Below are 18,877 nucleotides of genomic sequence, written 5' to 3'. Positions count from 1 at the left end.
GTCTTTTGTTCCATGTCCGGTTCTAACTCTTGCTTCTTGACCTGCACACAGGTTTTGCAAGAGGCAGGTAAGGTGGTCTGGTAGTCCCATCTCTAACAATTTTCTGGTATGTTGTGATCCACGCAGTCAAAGGCTTTAGTGTAGTCAATGAAGCAGAAGTAGATGCTTTTCTGGAATTCTCTTCCTTTTTCTATGATCCAATGGAGGCTGGCAATTTGACCTCTGGTTCCTCTGCCTTTTCTAAATCCAGCTTGAACATCTGAAAGTTCACATACTGTTGAAGCCCAGCTTGGAGGATTTTGAGCATTATTTACTAGAATGTGAAATGAGTGCAATTGTGTGGTAGTTTGCACATTCTTTGGCATTGCCCTTCTTTGGGACTGGAATGAAAACTGACCTTTTCCAGTCCTGTAGATACTGCTGAGTTTTCCAAATTTGCTGGCATATTGAGTGTAGCACTTTAATACCAGCATCTTTTAGGATTTCAAATAGTTCAGCTGGAATTCCATCACCTCCACTAGCTTTGTTCATAGTGATGCTTCCTAAGGCCCACTTAACTTTGCACTCCAAGACGGCTGGCTCTAGGTTAGTGATTCCCACCATTGTGGTTATCTGGGTCATTAGATCTTTTTAATATAGTTCTTCTGTGTATTCTTGCCACCTCTTTTAATAGCTTTTGCTTCTGTTATATCTGTACCATTTCTCTCCTTTATTGTACCCATCTTAGCATGAAATGTACCCTTGATATCTCTAATTTTCTTGCAGAGATCTCTAGTCTTTCCCAGTCTATTGTTTTCCTTTATTTCGTTGCATTGTTCACTTAGGAAGGCTTTCTTATCTCTCCTTGCTTCTCTTTGCAACTCTGCATTCAGATGGGTATATCATTCCTTTTCTCCTTTGCTTTTTGTGAAAGGCAAAGCAAAAGGCAAGGAAGCATAACTCAAGCCTAAACTAGATGGCTCTTGATCTCTCCAACAGGGGAAAGGGAGAGCAAGCTGGGAATGTCTGGCTGCTCAAGCCATGTGGGGTGTTGCTAAAGACACTCATTCTCTCTTCCAGCATCCAGAACACTAAAGTGGGAGCTCCATGAGTGGGAGGAGGGAACAGATCAGAAGAGTAGCATGTAAGATTCCAAAAGGATATTAAAGGAATGAAGTTCCTGCTAACTGCCTCTGGATTCCAACAGGAAGCCCATCCAGAAGACACATAAATTGAGTGTTAGCTGCTCAGTTGTGTCTGACTCTTTGCAACCCTAAGGACTGTAGGCCACCAGGCTCCTCTGTCCCTGGGATTCTCCAGGCAATAATACTGGTGTGGGTTGTCATTCACTTCTCCAGGGAATCTTCCCGATCCAGGAATTGAACTCAGGTCTCCTATTTCAGGCAGATTCTTCACCATTTAAGCCATCAGGGAAGCTCCCCAGGAGACAAAGGAAAACCTCAATTGTAAATCCTCCTGATGTACCCAAGAGTAACTGCAGCTCACTGTGCTCAAACCCACACCTTCCACCCCTCTGATACTGGCTCCTGTGCAAGGTGCCAAAAGAAAGCTCTGGAAGAGAGGAAAACCATACAGAAAACAGGCTGTAGTCTGTGGGTGAAGAAGAAACCACAAATCTGAGCTGTAGCAATACCTTTAGGAAAATAAAAGAGACATACTGGCATTTGACATGGTACATCCTAGGATACAGAGAAAACATACAAGCTTCAGAATTCTGCCCAAGAGGGAACAAGAAGCCTGGAGCAGGTGTATCTACACAATGCCAGAAAGAAAGTCTCAGAATCTGTATTAGGAACGACAAAAGGATTTTTTTCTCCTGAAGGCAACTCATAAAAATTAGAGAAGATGAAAGCAATTTCAAATGCAGAAAAAGCAATGCAAAACTCCCTGAAACATGAAAAAACAAGGAAACATGACATCACCAAAAGTTCACAATGATCTTCCAGTAATCAAAGACACGGCAATCCATAATTTACCTAATAAAGAATTTAAAATAGGTGTTTTAAGAAAACTCAATCAGCTATAAGAAAACAGAAAGATGAGTCAATGAAATCAGAAAAACAATACATAATCAAAATACAGACATCACAAGAAAGAACCATGTGAGTACTCTGGAATGGAAGAATTCAGTGAATGAAATGAAAAAAACTGCAATAGAGAGTAGCAACATCAAGGAGACCAAAGAGAAGGAAAAATCATAAATGATAGGAACTTTGAAATAACTCAGTGTGAGGAGGAAAAAAAGCATGAAAAAAAGAAAAAAATGAAGAAAGCCAATGAAGAGAAAAAAGAAAAAGAATGAAGAAAGTTGGGAAACCATTATGGAAGAAAACCCAAAACACCCAAGATACAAACCCCTGGGGTTCCAGAGGGAGAAGTGAGGAGAAAGAAGACCACTAAAGAGGCACAGCTGAGAAATCTCCAAACCCGGGAAGAGGCCTCGACATCCAAGTTCATGAACCTAACAGATGACCCCATTATTTCGATCCAAGACAACTTTCTCCAAGACACATAAAAATAAAACTGTCAACGTGAAAGAAAGAATTCTACAGGCAGCAAGAGAAAAGAAGACTGTAACTTACAAGGGAACTCCCGTTAGACTACCAGTAGACTTTTCAGCAGAAAACTTACAAGCAGGAGAGTGGACTAATACACTCAAAGTGCAGAAAGGAAAAAATTATCAGTCAAGAGTACTCTATCTGGCAAAGTTATCCTAGAGAAACAGAAGACTTTCCCTGGAAATCAAGAGCTGAGAAGTTCATAATTACTAGATCTGCCTTATAAGAAATGCTAAAAGAAGTTCTTAAAATGAAATGACACTAATAATGTGAAAACATATGAAAATATACAATGCTCTGATAAACATAAGTATACAGTTAAAAAATACTCTCAACAATGAAATATGATGTCATATTAACCACTAAACCAGAGAAAAAAGGTTAAATGACGAGAATATAAAAAACAACACTTGCTATTACAATCTGCAAATGAATACACTACATAAAAAGGCAAACTGTGACAATGAAAACATAAAAGAGGGGGTAGAGTTGGATGTGACTGGAATTTTATCAGTGTCAAACAGACTGTTACATCTCTAGGAGGTTTCATGTAGGTGTCATGGTAACTAACCACAAAGCAAAAACCCATAGTGGATTCACAAAAGGTGAAGAAAATAAAATCAGAGCATACCACCAGGAAACTCAGTTCACAAAGGAACACAGCAACAGAGTAAAGAAGAAAGAAGGGGATTACAGAACATCCAGGGAACAGTACGATGGCAGCAGGAAGCGCTTACATAGCAACAGCTGCTCTAAGACCCCCCAGCAATGCAGTGGCAAGAATCCACCTGCCAGTAGCGGGGACTTGGATTTGATGACTGGTCTTCAAGGATTCCACATGCTGCACAGTGGCTGGGCCTCAGCGCCACAAATACTGAGCCCACGCTCCAGAGTTGTGAGCCTCAGCCATTTAAATCTGCTTGCCCTCCCATGGGCTCCAACTACTGAGCCTGTGTGCTACAACTCTGAAACCCACGTGCCCAGAGCCTGTGCTCCGGAACAAGAGCAACCACAAGGAGAAGCCTACAGATGGCAACAAAGTGCAGCCCCCACATGCTGCAATCAGGGAAAGCCCGCAAGTAGCAGAGGAAACTAAGTCCAGCCAAAAGTAAATGAATAAATAATTTTTAAAAATTACTCTAAATGTCAGTGGACCGAATTTTCCAATCAAATGGCACAATTACTGGTAAATAAAAAAGGATCCAACTATATACTGCCTACTCAGCTCAGCCCAAAGGATACAATCAGGTTCAAAGTGAAAGGATGCAAAATTATATTCAATGCAAATGGAAACCAAAAGAGAAGACTGATTTATACCAGATAAAATAGACTTTAAGCCAAAAATTGGTAATTTGAGACAAAGGAGGTCATTATATACTGATAAAGGGGCCATCTCAGCAAGACATAACAAATGAAAATATGTATGCACTCAACAGCACAGCACCTAATTATCTTAAAGCAAATACCAACAGATCTGAAAGGAGAAAAAAACAATACAGCAATAGCAAGGGACTTCAACACCACACTTTCAGCAATGCATCAATCACCCAGACAAAAATACCAACAAGGAATTGCTGTGGATTTCAGCCGTACTCTAGATCAATGGACCTATCGGATGCTGGAAAGATTGAGGGCAAGAGGCCAAGGGGTGGACAGAGGATATGATTGGGTGGCATCACCGACTGAATGGCCATGAGTCTGAGCAAACTCCGGGAGACAGTGATGGACAGGGAAGCCTGGTGTGCTGCAGTCCATGGGGTCACAAACAGTTGGACACAACTGAGTGACTGAACAACAGATACATAAAGGGTATTCCATTCAATAGCAGCAGAACACACATTCTTCTCAAGCACACACAGAACATCTTTCAGGTTAGGTCATGTAGGCCAAAAACAAGCCTCAGCAAATTTAAGACTGAAATCATACCAACTATCTTTTCTGATCACAATTTGTGAACTAGTTAGTAACAGCAAGAGGAAAAATAAAACATCTACAAATATATGGAAATTAAACAATACTCCCTTGAACAAACAATGGGTCAGAGAAATCAAAGGGGAAATTAAAATCTGGGGGATACTTTAAGAGCAGTTCCAGGATCTAAACTGATAATGAGCAGTTCCAGGACCTCAAATAAATTACTTAACGTATGTAACAAGAAAAAGGAGAAACTAAGCCCATTTGAGAAATAACAAAAATCCAAGTAGAAATAAATAAAAGATCAGAAAAAAAAACAAACAGAAAAGATCAGTGAAACTAAGAAAAAGTATTCGGAAACAATAAATAAAACTGACAATTCTTTAGCTAGACTTAGGAAAACGAGAACTCAAATAAATAAAACATGCTATAAATTCCAGTCATAGGTGACTGATTCACCTGTTTCATCTCAGCTGTAAAGTTAATATGTCCTTTATATGTTGTAATGCATTGTGATATAAAATGTAGGAATACTAAGCAATTAACTTTACATGAATTTAATGTTCTTCATAACAAAACCAACCTAACCAAAGCAAAGCTTCCTAACCAAAGGTCTGGCCTTTTTTACACCCATCTTGGGGCTGCTCTCCACCGTCCTCTCTCATTCTACTTCCTTGACTTTAATGACACTATCCTAACTATGCTGTCTACTATCTCTCGTATTAGTACTCTAGTTCTTTGGATGGACTCGCTTCTTTACCCTCACCTTGAGGATGGCCTCTAAGATACGGTTTTTAGCCCTTTGCCATATTCTTTGGACACTCTACACAGAGATCTCTTCTGGAGTCAATCAGGTTTTTTTTGTTTTTGTTTTTTTTTTTTTTAAATGGAGTACTCCAAAACTGAGCTGGTAACTCTCAGATTCTTTACTCCATGTTTCCTATACGAACAGTTTCAATTTCTACCCTTCTAATTGTTTATCGATGGAGTCTGTGTTCCCTTGTTTTAGACTCAGCTGTTAAAAACTGTGAGGTAGTTGGTGTAAGTCCTGAATTCCACAAGGAGAAACTGGTCTTCAGTTTTCTCTTGACACACCGCTACCACATGGAAGAGGCAAGATTCAAATACAGATGCACCAGATTCTAAAGGCCACTCTATTAATCTCTAGTCAGCGCTTCTTCCACAATGTCTAGTTCTACTGCATCCACTGGTTAAATTTCATAAAGGAATTTTCTATTACCATGGCAGATTTATGATTTAGAAGTTGCTATAAAGATTTTAATTTTATCTCTTGTGAATACTAGAAAGAAATCACAAGTAATTTTTGGGAGAGTATGCACAGATGGGATTAGTTACAGTAGTTATTATGCTACCACGTACAAGTACATGACCTTTAAAAGGACCACACTACTACTACCGTCCACCTTTAAAATTAGACTTGTTTTAGGAGGAATCCTTCTGTGATCAGCATTGTGCTGGATGAGGGTCAGAAAATAAAGTACCTACACCTAGATTCTCATAGTAAGTGAAGAGAAGGAGGAAGGTTCCTAGAAGCTCATGTAACCACCCACACTTCCTGGGTTTATAAACTTTGAAGGATTTTCATAATTCTAATGGTCCAGCTTGTCTGAGTGGGAACACATTCAATGATACCTCATATAGTCTGTGAGAAACAGGAAGAGGTCACCAAATGGTTACCGTTATTATCTGTTGCTGTTGTGGTCACTTCAAAATAGCAGTTTTAAATTAGTGCATTAATATCAACAATTTGTAGTGCATTGATTTTTCAATGTCAAATCACAGTGAATCAGGTAATGCCTCATGCACAGTAGGGCATATACCCAAGAGCGTATAATCCCCCACGGGGGAGAACACTGGGCAGGGAACCACCTATACTTACCAAAATTGTTTAAGTGACTGAAAGATGGAAGAAACAAAAGGAGAAAAAACCAGTATCGCCAAAACGGAAAATATGTTCAATCTAACAACACTTATATAAAAATATATTCACTGAACTTTTCTTCTCCTGCTCATTTAATACCTAAGAAGAAAACCAGCTTCAAGTTCAGTATCATGACAAAATCATACAGAAATATTTGTACAAACTTACCTTATTATTGCAAACATGGAATTGAAGTTCTTACATTCTCGACAATGAAGTGCAATTTTAATAAAATGTTTAATAATCTTCATTCGTTTAAGCTGATTTGATTCAGTTAAAATTTCTGAGGCAACCCAGAATGTCTCTTGGTTTACAATGTCTTCAAATTCTTTCAAGTGAGTATTTCCTGTTTTGGACTCTAACTTAAAAAGGTCATCAATATATTCAGTAGGCTCAATATTACGAAATAAATCAAAGTCCCTCATTGACAGCTGAGTGGCCACCTCAATAGTACTTAGTTGTAGCATGGATAGCTGGCTTTCCTTAACTAGTTCTTGAGCATCTTCATCTGAACATAGGGTTTCTGTTTCCATATTATTTTTCAAATAATACCTAAAAGGAAAAAATTGCTTTTATAAGTGATTCCACATTTATAAGAGCACATTTCCTCTTTATCACTGTTGTCAAAACATCATTATACTGTTAATGACTTTTTGTCAGAAATGACAGCAGAATATTTATTTAAAAATAAAATGGAAAATTAACATTTTAAATGAGACGACTTTGAAGAAGTTATTCTCTTATTCTACCATTTAACATCTATGAATTTAAAGTGTAAAAGTAATGTTGATTACACTGTAAAACTTAATGATTTTTAAGAAATTATTCACATGCTGTGTGAACAATCATGTGTATACTCTTGAGAACCAAAGTTTTAATCAGGGCTCTATAAGGATGCAGGACACATAATAGGTACTATACAAAATACTTGTTCATGGACAGCATGAGTAAACTCCTGAATCAAGACTGTCTACAGTTCTATTTGGAAGGTGTTGCTACGCTCACTTTCTTCTTAACTTTAAATTTTCAAGAAAAGCAAAGAAGAATAAAACCCATACAGAATGGAAACTTCCACTACTGATTTCTCCCTTGATAAATCCAAAAATTCATTCCAGCAAATGGCATTGATTGGTAGCCATAAAAAAGATCTTCATTTGCCTTTCATCTTTTTAGATGAACAATTTTATGACACTTAAAAGCTAAGAGACAAGTAAAGAATTCATAATTAGGAAATATCTTCTATAGGACTGTTGCTGCAGAAGAGGTTACATTTTGTATCACAAGTGGTTTTTACTTCATTCTTTTCTATTAATAATATACAACTTGATCTAAGCCTGAGTTGTGTCCATCTATTTTATACTGTCAAGGAACTATATTTATTTTTCTTCTACCTTTTAACTATTCACATGCCTAAGAGATTACCATAAATAATGAGTTGAAACTCATACTGTAGATAGTAAAATCAGATCTAATTATGTTATGTTTATTAACTCAATTCTCTTAACATTCCTCTGCAGTTGGTTCTATTACTATCATCCCATTTTATGATGAGAAAATTCAGGCACAGAGGAACTAAATAACTTGCTCAAGATCACACAGCCAGACCAGGGATTTGAATCTGGGCAGTCTTGCTCCAGGATACAATCAGCAAAAGCAGAGTTAACCTATTCTCTCTTAATAGCAACCACAATGGATAGTCATTTTAAGGCTTCTAAGGATCTCATCCTACATATGAATCTGGGTTCACTAAAAAGATTGTATTATTGCCAGAAAAAAATCATGAAAATACAAATGTTACTGAAACTATTTCCAAGTTGAAAATAATTTTCAGAGCACATTTAAAACATTTTTAGAGTTTTCATATATTCATAAAATGAAAAATACTTAAAACAATTATGTAAACTATGGTTTCTTTTCCCCAAAGTCCATACTGATCATTTAAAAAGCAAATGTATAAATTAATATATATATTACTCAGATACATATAATAAAGATATGTATCATCTCCCTCTGTAAAAAACAGAGTTTGGACTATACCACTGGTTCAAAGACTTTATTTTAGCAGGAGGGCTAGAACATTTTGATCCTTTCTCTCACTTCTGGGTAGCACTTATGAGTGCTAACACTCTTAAGATCCTATTTACATAATCATGGAGACAACAGAAGGCTAACAACAAAAAAAAAAAACTATGTTAATTTTAGAGAGAACTCAGTGGCCCTAAAACATGATGTTCCTATTCAACGTTATGTCTTTTAACATGGAATCTTCAAAAACACATGCAGAAATGAGTATTCATTAATAAGCACATTCACCTTCCATTGAGCTGAATTCTATCAGCTAATTTGGAGAATTGGTCTGGAAGTCTTCTCTGTTTTATAACACCCTCAGGAGTAACAGAAACTTCACAGAGAGAGTATGTGTCAGATGCACCAGTCAAACCAAATTCATGAATAGCTTGACAAACAACTTCTTTAGCTGTAGTGTCTTTACTGATGATAATGTAGCAACTTTGCTGATCTGCTTTGAAAACTCTTATAACTTGATCAGGAATATCTGTATAAATACAAAACAGTATTCTGTTATTCTACAGAAAATGACTCAAACTCTTCAAAACATAATTTAGAAAACAATGATCTCTCTAAACAGTTAAATATATATTTCTCTTTCAAGGACGTTAAAAGAAATCATAGCTGCACTTATTAATAAATCAATGTACCTTTTCTGGTGTCAAAATACTAGTGTATGCTCACAGAAAAACACCAAGAAAAAGAAAATAAAGCCATACTATGCATATGATTTGAAAGCCATGAAATTTTCATTTTTAGAAACATTTTATGTCATAAAATATTCTTCAACAAAACTTTTTATGGAGGCATAGGACTCCACAATCTGTATTTCCTAATTTGAAATGAATCAAGTCCTAATCACAAATCATTTAGCTTGCATATCACATTCCTTTATCATAAGTAAATTATGATAAATAATTTCCCTCCATCTCAAACTCTCCTGTAGATAAATCTTTGTAATCAATCTGATTTATTTCCTCAGGGAAAATCCAAAACAAAGAGAAATGTTGAGTTAGAGGGCATGCATACTGTTACGGTTTTGGAAATATACTTCTGAACTGTTCTCAAAACATTATAATGTTTTATCATCCTAGGGTATAAAGACAGCAATTTTAGTCACATTCTTATCAAAACTGTTTATGAATTTTTTTTTCCCATTTTGAAAGCCCTATGCATTTCTTCCCTCCAAAAATGTGTCATTATTTTGTATTTCACTTCTTTGGTTCATGGTGAAACTCACTGGTTTAATGAAACATTATTCCTTTTTAAAAATATTTTTTGTTATTCTTTATGCTTTTTCCTACCGAATTATACTAGGTGCCAATAGAATCTGCTATAAAGTGGCCAATGTCTTTTCAGATTTTATATTTATATATTTTAACACAGGAACATTTAAAATATTCATGTGGTTAAATCTCAGTGTTTGTGATGTTTGCTATTAGTAGATTAATCCTACTTTAAAATAAATGTTCATGCAGTACAAACATGTAAATAATGATATTTCCCCTTCCTACTCTACGTTATTGCTTTTTCTATTCATATGGCATTGGCTAAAGCTTCCAGAACAAAGCTTCCTGAACAATTAGCCCATATGATGACAGTGGGCTAATTTTTAACATAATTAAATTGAAAAGTGATTTTACAACACAAACAACTGCTAAATATTTCTTCACGATTATAAATTACAAAAATTTCTTCCATTTTTAATTAGGAAAAATGTATTGTTGTGGATATTTGTATCATGTGTGTAATGGGGATGAGCTAGGAATATTTTGGTGGCTCAGGTCACTGTATATCATTTGTGTAGCATTACCTTCTTAGCACTGTATACACTGTAAATCTAAGAGGAAAAGAAAAATTAGAAATTTGTCTCAAAACCACCAGAGGCATAATTCTAGCTAAATGAAAGAGAAAAGTAATGAAACAGATGTGGGAGGAAATAATTTCACGGAATAAAGTTCGGAGTGAGGCTACCACACAAAGACTGACCCCCAGTATTGGAAGAGTCAACTGAATACATGTGAATACAATTCCAGGAAAAGGATTCTTAGCTGACAAATGTTGAATGTTCTGGGTTTACTGTCAAACTGGAAGCACAATGCTTCATCTATTCAGGCCCCTTTTGTAAGATATACATGCCAAACTGCCTTTTTTTGAGGTATGCAAAGGTCTGAGTCACCAAACACCTCTTTGCCTCCTGTTCATACATCTCCGAAAATGAGTCAGTCCTTCAGATGCTGCTGACATTATCAGGTTTCTAAGTCTACAGGCATAAGGTAGGCTCTTATGGCATGCTAACGAGATTGCTTCTCTATTCTGGGCTAGAAAATGCAGGAAGTTGGAAATTTCAGTTTTCCAAAAGAAAGATACTGGACAAGAGTTTCATTATCCCTTTTAACCCAATAAAAGATGTCAAAAAACTACTTATTATCTGTATTGTTCCTATCCTCTTCACAAAAATAGGTCTCAGTTGTCCAGGGCTTAGAGGTACATTTGTTTACTAGGTTTTTAGGGGTTGAGCAGCTGCCAGCCAAGCTGGCTGACCATGAGGGAATGAAGAGATGCTCTGATTCCTTTTATTAATTTCTTCAGAGAAATTTATTCAAACAGACAGATTGGGAGTTTGCACACATTTCTTCTCTTGCTGCTAACATACTACGACATCAGGGAAGGAACCTTGTGCATCCTTCCAAACGCTGTATTCTGTTACATTCTCTTATATTCACACTGTTAAAACCACTTGTTTCACATGCAAAGGACAAACTGTCATATAGTCATATAAGAAGGATTCAGGCATCATAAATGGATAGCTCTAGAACAGATCTGCAAATGGAATTACCCAAAGGATATTACATAACCCAAATCCTGGTGAATTTGCCAAGATAATAAATGCCAATTTTGAAAACCAAACTTGAAAATTTGAGACACATTAGAGGAAAAAATATCTCCACACTGATATCAGTGTTGGGGTAAATCTCTCTTTCCATTTTAGAACTGTTACCTGTATAATACATATATTTTCTTCACAAAAGTATTAGTGGGAAGACACCATAATTAATGCTAAACATAATATTTGAAACACGGCAGACACTCAAACATTAAATGATTAGTTAAATGATAAATATGAAGTTAGAATAAAGTTGAATCAAGAACAAAAACGATCTAATCATTTCAAATTTTAGGTATGAAGCTACAATACACATAAAAATATAATCCTGTAAGGAAAACAGACATTTAAAAACAATCTTGGAGAAGTACAGCATTTATTAGTCTTATGGTTAATATTCCATACTAAAATTCTTACATAATAGGTAAATGAATTCAAGAACTGAAATTCACATATATCCATACTTTCAACCCAAGGCAAAATTTCTAGTGTTAAGTAAAATTTAAAAGTGAGATAAGGACACATGTTTTGACCCTGTTGTTATTTAGTTGCTAAGTCGTGTCTGACTCTTTTGCAACCCCATTGACTGTAGTCTGCTGATGATGTAACAGGTACTCCATAAATATTTGTATAGTGATTAACAACTTAAAGCAGAATGAAGAGGCAGTCTTTTGCTGTGTTTTTTAAAGATCATCTAAAATACCTAAAAAGTTCTTCTATTTTTAGTGTCTGACCCTGACATTATACTAAAAATGGAAGAAGTTTTTAGGTATTTAAGATGACCATTAAAAGAAAAACAAAAAAACAAAGGAATACCTCTTCATTCTGCTTTAAACTGTTAATCCCTGTACAAGTATTTATGGAGTACCCGTTACATCATCAGTGTTCCAGATGATGAAGCGAAAGTAACAAATGAGATGGAGAAAGTCTCTGTTTTGCAGAGATTTTTTCAGAGTAGGTGGTAGTTCAAGGAAAGACACAATAATGAAGTAAATAAGACAATCCATACAGTAAAAAGTTCACAAAGCAAACACAAGATACAAGTATAATGATATGGTTTAAGGACTGGCAAACTCGTTCTATGAAGGGTCAAAAAGCAAATATTTTAAATTCTGGAGAAACTTAGATAGATAGAAAATAGATAATATTTCATAGATACTTATATAACAAGAAAGAAATTTATGACAAGATTTTTTGACAAAATTCAAAGTATATTAATAATGTAAATCTAAAGCATGTAAAGATATGTAATCCCAGAGGTTTAGGCAAACATCCACTAAAACAGAAATGGTTAAACAGAATGTTCAAGATATTGTGGCAAAATACATCCTGCTGCAGAAAGGCATTTAGGGTATATTACTAGGTGAAATGGGCTAAATGGAAAAGAAATTATATCATTTGGGGTGAAAGAAACAGTACATACATTTTATGTGCTCTGAAATTTCTGAAAGGATATAGAAGCAAATGAACAACTGTTAATTCTGGAAAGCAGAGACTTTTATATTTTATCCTTTCTCTGCAAATAAAAACTGTAATATATGTTCCTTTACAATTAAAAATTAGTTAAAATAACTCAGACTTGCAATGCAAAATGAGTATGAAGTTTACTGAATATTAAAGATGTCAAATTAAAAGTTTGTGCTATTAAATGAAAAAGAGTAAGCAAAAAGTTCCATATGCAAACTTAGAAAAAAAAATCAGTTTTCAAATCCTTTTAGCTACACTCTGAATTATTTTAGGCCTCATGTCACACTAAACCCAAAATTCTGAAACACTTTTTACAAGTTACAGAACAGTATGTCTACTCTGAGTCAATGGGTATAAAAGACATATATATTCAAAGAAAATGGCTAAAAGAATATATGCCAGTTTACACTGGCAACCTTTGAAGTGTATGGAGTTCTGCTGCCTACTTCATTCAATTCTGTATCATTTGACTTTTAATCATATAGTAAAACACTACACACAAACATAAGCAAGAAAATACCAAGTCTTCAAGATACTTACAGTACAAACCAACAGCTGTAGGCAGCAAAAACAAAGCAAAACCATAAAAAAGTCAGCAAACAAAAGCAAAGTATTAAACAGTTCTGTAGCTTTGTCCTTACTTTCTAATAACAATTTAAAATATGCAGCAAAAACATAACTGAGATGTAGACTGATAAAAGTTAGTCATACTTGGCTGATGTCACACATGTACTACAATACACATATGTGATGTACACAGCTAAACTAAAATTCAGTGCTGTCATTTATGATTCACCAAGCTGAATTTGGAATTGGTAATAAATATTTTATTCACCATAAATATAAACAGCACTACAGAAGGCTTTAAATAAAGTTGCTCATCTGGAGATTTAAAAATATAATTTGAAGTTAAATTCCTCTTCTGTGTGTTCATTCATATTGCTGATATGGACAAAGGCTGCAGACTGAGCTTTGCAGACTGACTTTCTCTGAACAGACAGTAAAAGGGCATCTCCAACACTTTCAACATGTTCTCAAAGAAGGAATTATGCCATCAATCTTGAATAGTATATCCTCTTCAGAGATCAGAACTTCAGTGCCATGGGGTTTACAGTTTCTAAATTTTAATAATTCTAACCTCTTTCATTTCCCTAGCTAAATCCCCAAATTCTCTCTCTCCTCTCTACCCATCCTTTACCTCCCACCCTGCCTCACTGCTAAATACACCAGTGGCAAAAATACAAACGTATATCTATAACTGTAAGTCAATCAAGTTATAAATCATACATCCCTAAATACTTGTCTTATGAAAGTACAGATGAATATTTAATTTGTGCTTTGGTAGTATTTAAAATTTTATTTGTGAATGCAGTTTAAGAAATACTGCTATGGAACATACGCACACAGACACAGAAATAAATTCCCATGCTACCACAGGACAAAGTCAGACAGACAATGATAATGTGCTAGAAAAGGAGAGAGCAATTCTGCATCAGAGGAACCTGAGATCCCCAGATGAGGTAACCCTTGGGCTCAGCACTGAGGAATAAAAAAAATTTCCTGGGATATGCAAGGAGAAAACACTAGAGGTAGCAAACAATATATGCACAGAAAGAGAGTTCTGAAGGTATGTCCCATAATCAGGAGAGACAGAGAAGTAACAGTTTGGAGAATGGTATAACAGGAGGCTAGAAAAGGGGTTTATAATTATCCTGTAAAAACTGGATACCAGCTGTTATTAAGTTACTGTGTTTAGGCTCCAAACCTACAACTACCCTGCTACAATGGGGCTGGGACTCTGCAAACCATATTTTTTTCTTGCCAAAAGGGAGCACCGAAGGTAGACTGCAAGGTTAAGTATGCGACCTGCTGCCTTATTTTCTTACGTGTGGGTATGTGGCTCCTGTATCTCTCAAATGATACTCCTTCACCCTGGTGGTGGCATTTCCTTCATGCACCAGAAGCTGAATCCACTTTGCAGCTTCCTCACTGTGACACTTTAGTGCTTGCTTTCTTACCTTTTTATGTAAAACAGTTTACTTTATACTTGGTAACAATATCTGATATTAACTTCTGATCAAATACATGGAGTGGTTTCCATCTCACGACTGAATCCAGAACAAATAAAAATCACTAGACATTTCTAAGTCAAGTAACAGGTCATTAAAACCTTCATTCCAGAACAGGGGTCCTCAGCCTCCAGAACCTAATGCCTGATGCTCTGGGGTGGAGCTAATGTAATAACAGAAATAAAGTGCACAAAAATGTAATGTGTTTGAATCATCCCATAACCATCCCTGCCCCCTAGTCTATGGGAAAACTGTCTCCCACGAAACCAGTCCCTGGTGTAGAAAAAGCTGGAGACTGCTGCTCTAGAAAGGATGCTGGTAGTCACGTAGAGAGTAGGATGTATCAAAGACAGATCACTGGGCCTAGGAATCTCTCGAAACAGGTGAAGAATAACAGAATTCTTCCCTTTTCCCACTAGCTGTTAGAGCTTTAACATCAAAACTGAAGCTTATCATAACTATATGCATCTTTGAGGAGGTGCTTTTTTCCCTCCTCTCCTTGGATCAAATATATGCTTCAGTTTTTAACTGTATGCATCTTTTATTGAAAGCCATCTCAAACCCATTCAAATAGTAGATATATAAATAAATCTTCAAAATGTTCCATCCTTATAAAGAAATTTTAGGTTACACAGTTAGATGACAATTTCTGCCTCTGAGCGTAAATAGATACAGAAAAATAAACTCAATGCCCCACACCAAAAGTATGAACACCAATGAAAAAGATGCTATAGTACTTTAACAATATTGGATGTAAAAAAAACGTTGCAGGTAGTGGAGAGAAAAATCAGTGTTTCTAAAAAACTGTTAACACATTTCTGTACATCACAGAGGAAGGTAAGTGAGACAAGTTAGATTAAAATAATTTGCTTTATTCCTTTCCACACTCTGGGTAACATGTTTCTTGATTGAGAAGAAGTATCCCTGTTTTCATCCACTGCTTGGATTAAGGTTACCAAAAGATACGTACTTCTCTTTCATACTGAAAGTACCATCACTCCAGTTTAGAGAAAAAGGCATCATCTTTTTAGTGTTTCTGCATTAAGTCAAAATATGGAGGTGAAAAAAGAGGGCTGCCAGCAAATCTAGTATTTGTTACACATGGCTCAACCATCTACTTATCTATTCAGTACAAATATGGCTGTCTAAAATAAGCAACAATTACCTGAGGGATTAGAAAAATCCAGCATGCTGGTGGTAGGCTGGAGGAGGTCGGGGCTGCTGGACGAGAGTGTTCCAGGGATAGGCATTATGGCCAGACTGTGCCTGCAGTGTCTCGTCCCCACAATGCTGTCATCCTGTGACTGGCTCAGGCCTCCATCACTTCAAAAGAATGCCACATATCACTTTAAAGTATTTGAGGAGCCTTAATAGTAAACATTTTTGTTCTCTGTGCACAAGGCATAATAGGACCAATTCAAAGTGGTGATTTTTAAAAAAAGGCCACCCCAAACGCAGCAATATAACCAAAAATAAATAAATAAATAAATAATAAATTAATTAATTAAATAGTATAGCAATTAAAAAAACAGGACAGGTATAATACTGAAAACAACACTAAATTATTTTTAATAATTATACTCAAATAAAATTTTATTTATACATCTAGATAATTCTATTATGGCTGACCCCTGAACAATCCAAGTATGAACTAAGCCGGTCCACTTATGCACAGATATTTCTCAGTGGTAGTCAGCATTACAGTACTACACAGTCCCTGGCTGGTTGAATCCACAGATGTGAGGAACCACAGGTGAGCAGGGCCAACTATAGATTTTACATAATTAACTCCAGTGTTTTTCAAAGGTGGGATCTACATGACACAGAAATGCTTCTATTTCGTATTTAGTTTCTGCTGGTTTTGGTAGAGAAAATGAACCTGAATAGGAAGATCTTGAGATTTGCCAGCTTCATTAGACACTAAGATATGTATCCAACAATGCACAGCCACACCACTGCAAGGTTCTTCCTTTCGAAGGAAAAGCTTGGCAACCTTTGAGGCAAAGGATAGAGCTGGTCTGCACCCAAGACAAAAATATGGCAGATTGTAGAAAACAAGGGGGCTAGGCTCAAGTGACAAAGTAAGATAGGTCTTCAAACATATGAGTAACCTGGGAACCGCTTCAGTCACCAAGTACAGAGAAGAGAAAACAGGAAGATGACACAGAGAACAGCAGCAAAGGACAGTGGCGGTATATGTGACAAACCGAAAGCAGAAGAGAAAAGGCGACCAAGGGAGAGAGACACGAAGTTTCACAGGCTCTAGCTTATTCTAAGGGCGCATTATTTCTTGTGTGATCTCTCAAGTCTAATTACTTGGCTGTTCCCTAGATGACACAATCAAAACCAAAGCAGAAAACCAGCCATTGAAAGTTAATTCCCTTTAAAGGTTTCAAAAACAAGTAACATTTATTAAATGGCCATGTTAAGCAAATACCCTTCCTTTAAAATATTTCAGAGGTGTTAAACAGGCAATTCTAAAACCAAGAGAAAAAATAAAACCAAACATAACCCTGTTACTTAAAGTTTAGATACCCCTCAAATTCTATAAAACACAGGGTAAGAAAAACAGTTCTATACAAACATAGGACAGTAGTGAAAAGTAGATTCCATTAGCATCAACAACCAAAATACTACTTATTTCTAAGCACTGGTTAAAATAAATGTTTTAGGTTAATATTAATTGCCATCTATATATATATTTTTTCAGTGTAGCATTCTACCCAGTATTTGCTACATATACAAATAATTATCACAGAATACTTACCTATGATCTTGGGATGGATTAAGATCTGAATAATATAGGGTACTTCCTAGATATGTTAGGAGTTAAAAATAGGACTTAGACAGATTAGAAAACTATGCAAGATGGAATTTAGAGGATTGCTAAATAAACAGCTAAAGGACTGTTAGTAGCCAGCAAAGGAAGAGAGCCAGGATAAGACAAAGAGAAGTCAGGGAGAAGCATGAGAACACGGAAAAAAGCAGTTAAGTGTTTCAAGAGCAAGCTATGTCAAACAGACCTAGGTTATTAGCTGTGTGACCTCACGGAAATTTCTTTGTTTCTTGGTTACCTCATCTAAAATTGTGAATACTACTACTGATACCCTAGGACTATGGCAAAGATTAAATAAAATAATGTAGGTGAACATTTTGGCACAGAGAAAAATAGGATTCCTACTTTTTAGAAGATAGTAGCACTTTTACTGAAATGAAAATAGAACAATACATATCTAGAAAGGATTTTACCTAATTCAAAATGAAAAACAGAGGGGGTAGTATGTGCATAACAGGTAAAGGCACTACAGAGAGAGGAAATGCTTTCCTGGGGGGAAAGAATGCAGTCTAATCTTATGATAAGGCAAAGGGAATCAAATTCCTTATTTGATAAGAAATTTTTATTTCTGCTAAGTTGGTTCCTTATAATTAGGGGTATAACCCTAAAGATCAGAGCTAAATAGCTCATGATAAGAGAAAATACGGGGGGGGGTGGGGCTTTCGCACACATCTTATAGTTTTGTTTAAATATTTCGGCAACAATTCACACTTGCTGCTATTGTTGTTTAGTTGCTAGGTCGTGTCCAACTCTTTTGCAACCCCATGGACTGCAGGCTGCCACCAGGCTCCTCTGTCCATGGGCTTTTCCAAGCAAGAATACTGGAGTGGGTGGCTATTTCCTTCTCCAGGGGATCTTCCCAACTTAGGAATCGAACCCATGTGTCCTGCATTGGCAAGTAGATTCTTTACCACTAAGCCCAGGGAAGCCCTACAATTCACATTACATAAATAATAAAGAATTTTAAAAAATACAAGTCTTTCTTTGATTTCTGAAAATAACCTGCCAGTTCTTGGACATAGTCAGGTTAACTAAATCCAAGGAAGCAAACTGTTAAAAAGATTAGCTGTTTCTACTAATAATCAAAGTCTAAACAATTTTAACAATATTAAAAAGTTACAATTTACTATTTCGGGA

The 18,877-nt window shown here is 36.0% G+C and overlaps 1 protein-coding gene across 24 annotated transcripts in view; it reads right to left on the bottom strand.

Moving 5' to 3' along the window:
- The window catches only part of RAPGEF6 (Rap guanine nucleotide exchange factor 6), a 221,058-nt gene that overhangs the window by 32,740 nt on the left and 169,441 nt on the right, over positions 1-18,877 (bottom strand). For all 24 annotated transcript variants that reach the window (XM_060415604.1, XM_042250259.1, XM_042250263.1 and 21 more), the window contains 3 exons: positions 16,070-16,227; positions 8,728-8,968; positions 6,583-6,966 (listed from right to left, as the gene is read on the bottom strand). In XM_060415604.1, the coding sequence (XP_060271587.1) occupies positions 6,583-6,966; positions 8,728-8,968; positions 16,070-16,227 (783 nt within the window). The remainder of the gene's footprint in view (positions 1-6,582; positions 6,967-8,727; positions 8,969-16,069; positions 16,228-18,877) is intronic.

Source organism: Ovis aries, chromosome 5 (genome assembly GCF_016772045.2).
Source record: "Ovis aries strain OAR_USU_Benz2616 breed Rambouillet chromosome 5, ARS-UI_Ramb_v3.0, whole genome shotgun sequence".
Lineage (NCBI taxonomy): Eukaryota > Metazoa > Chordata > Mammalia > Artiodactyla > Bovidae > Ovis > Ovis aries.
Note: the sequence above shows the minus strand (reverse complement) of the source record. Positions and strands in the feature narration are given on the sequence as shown.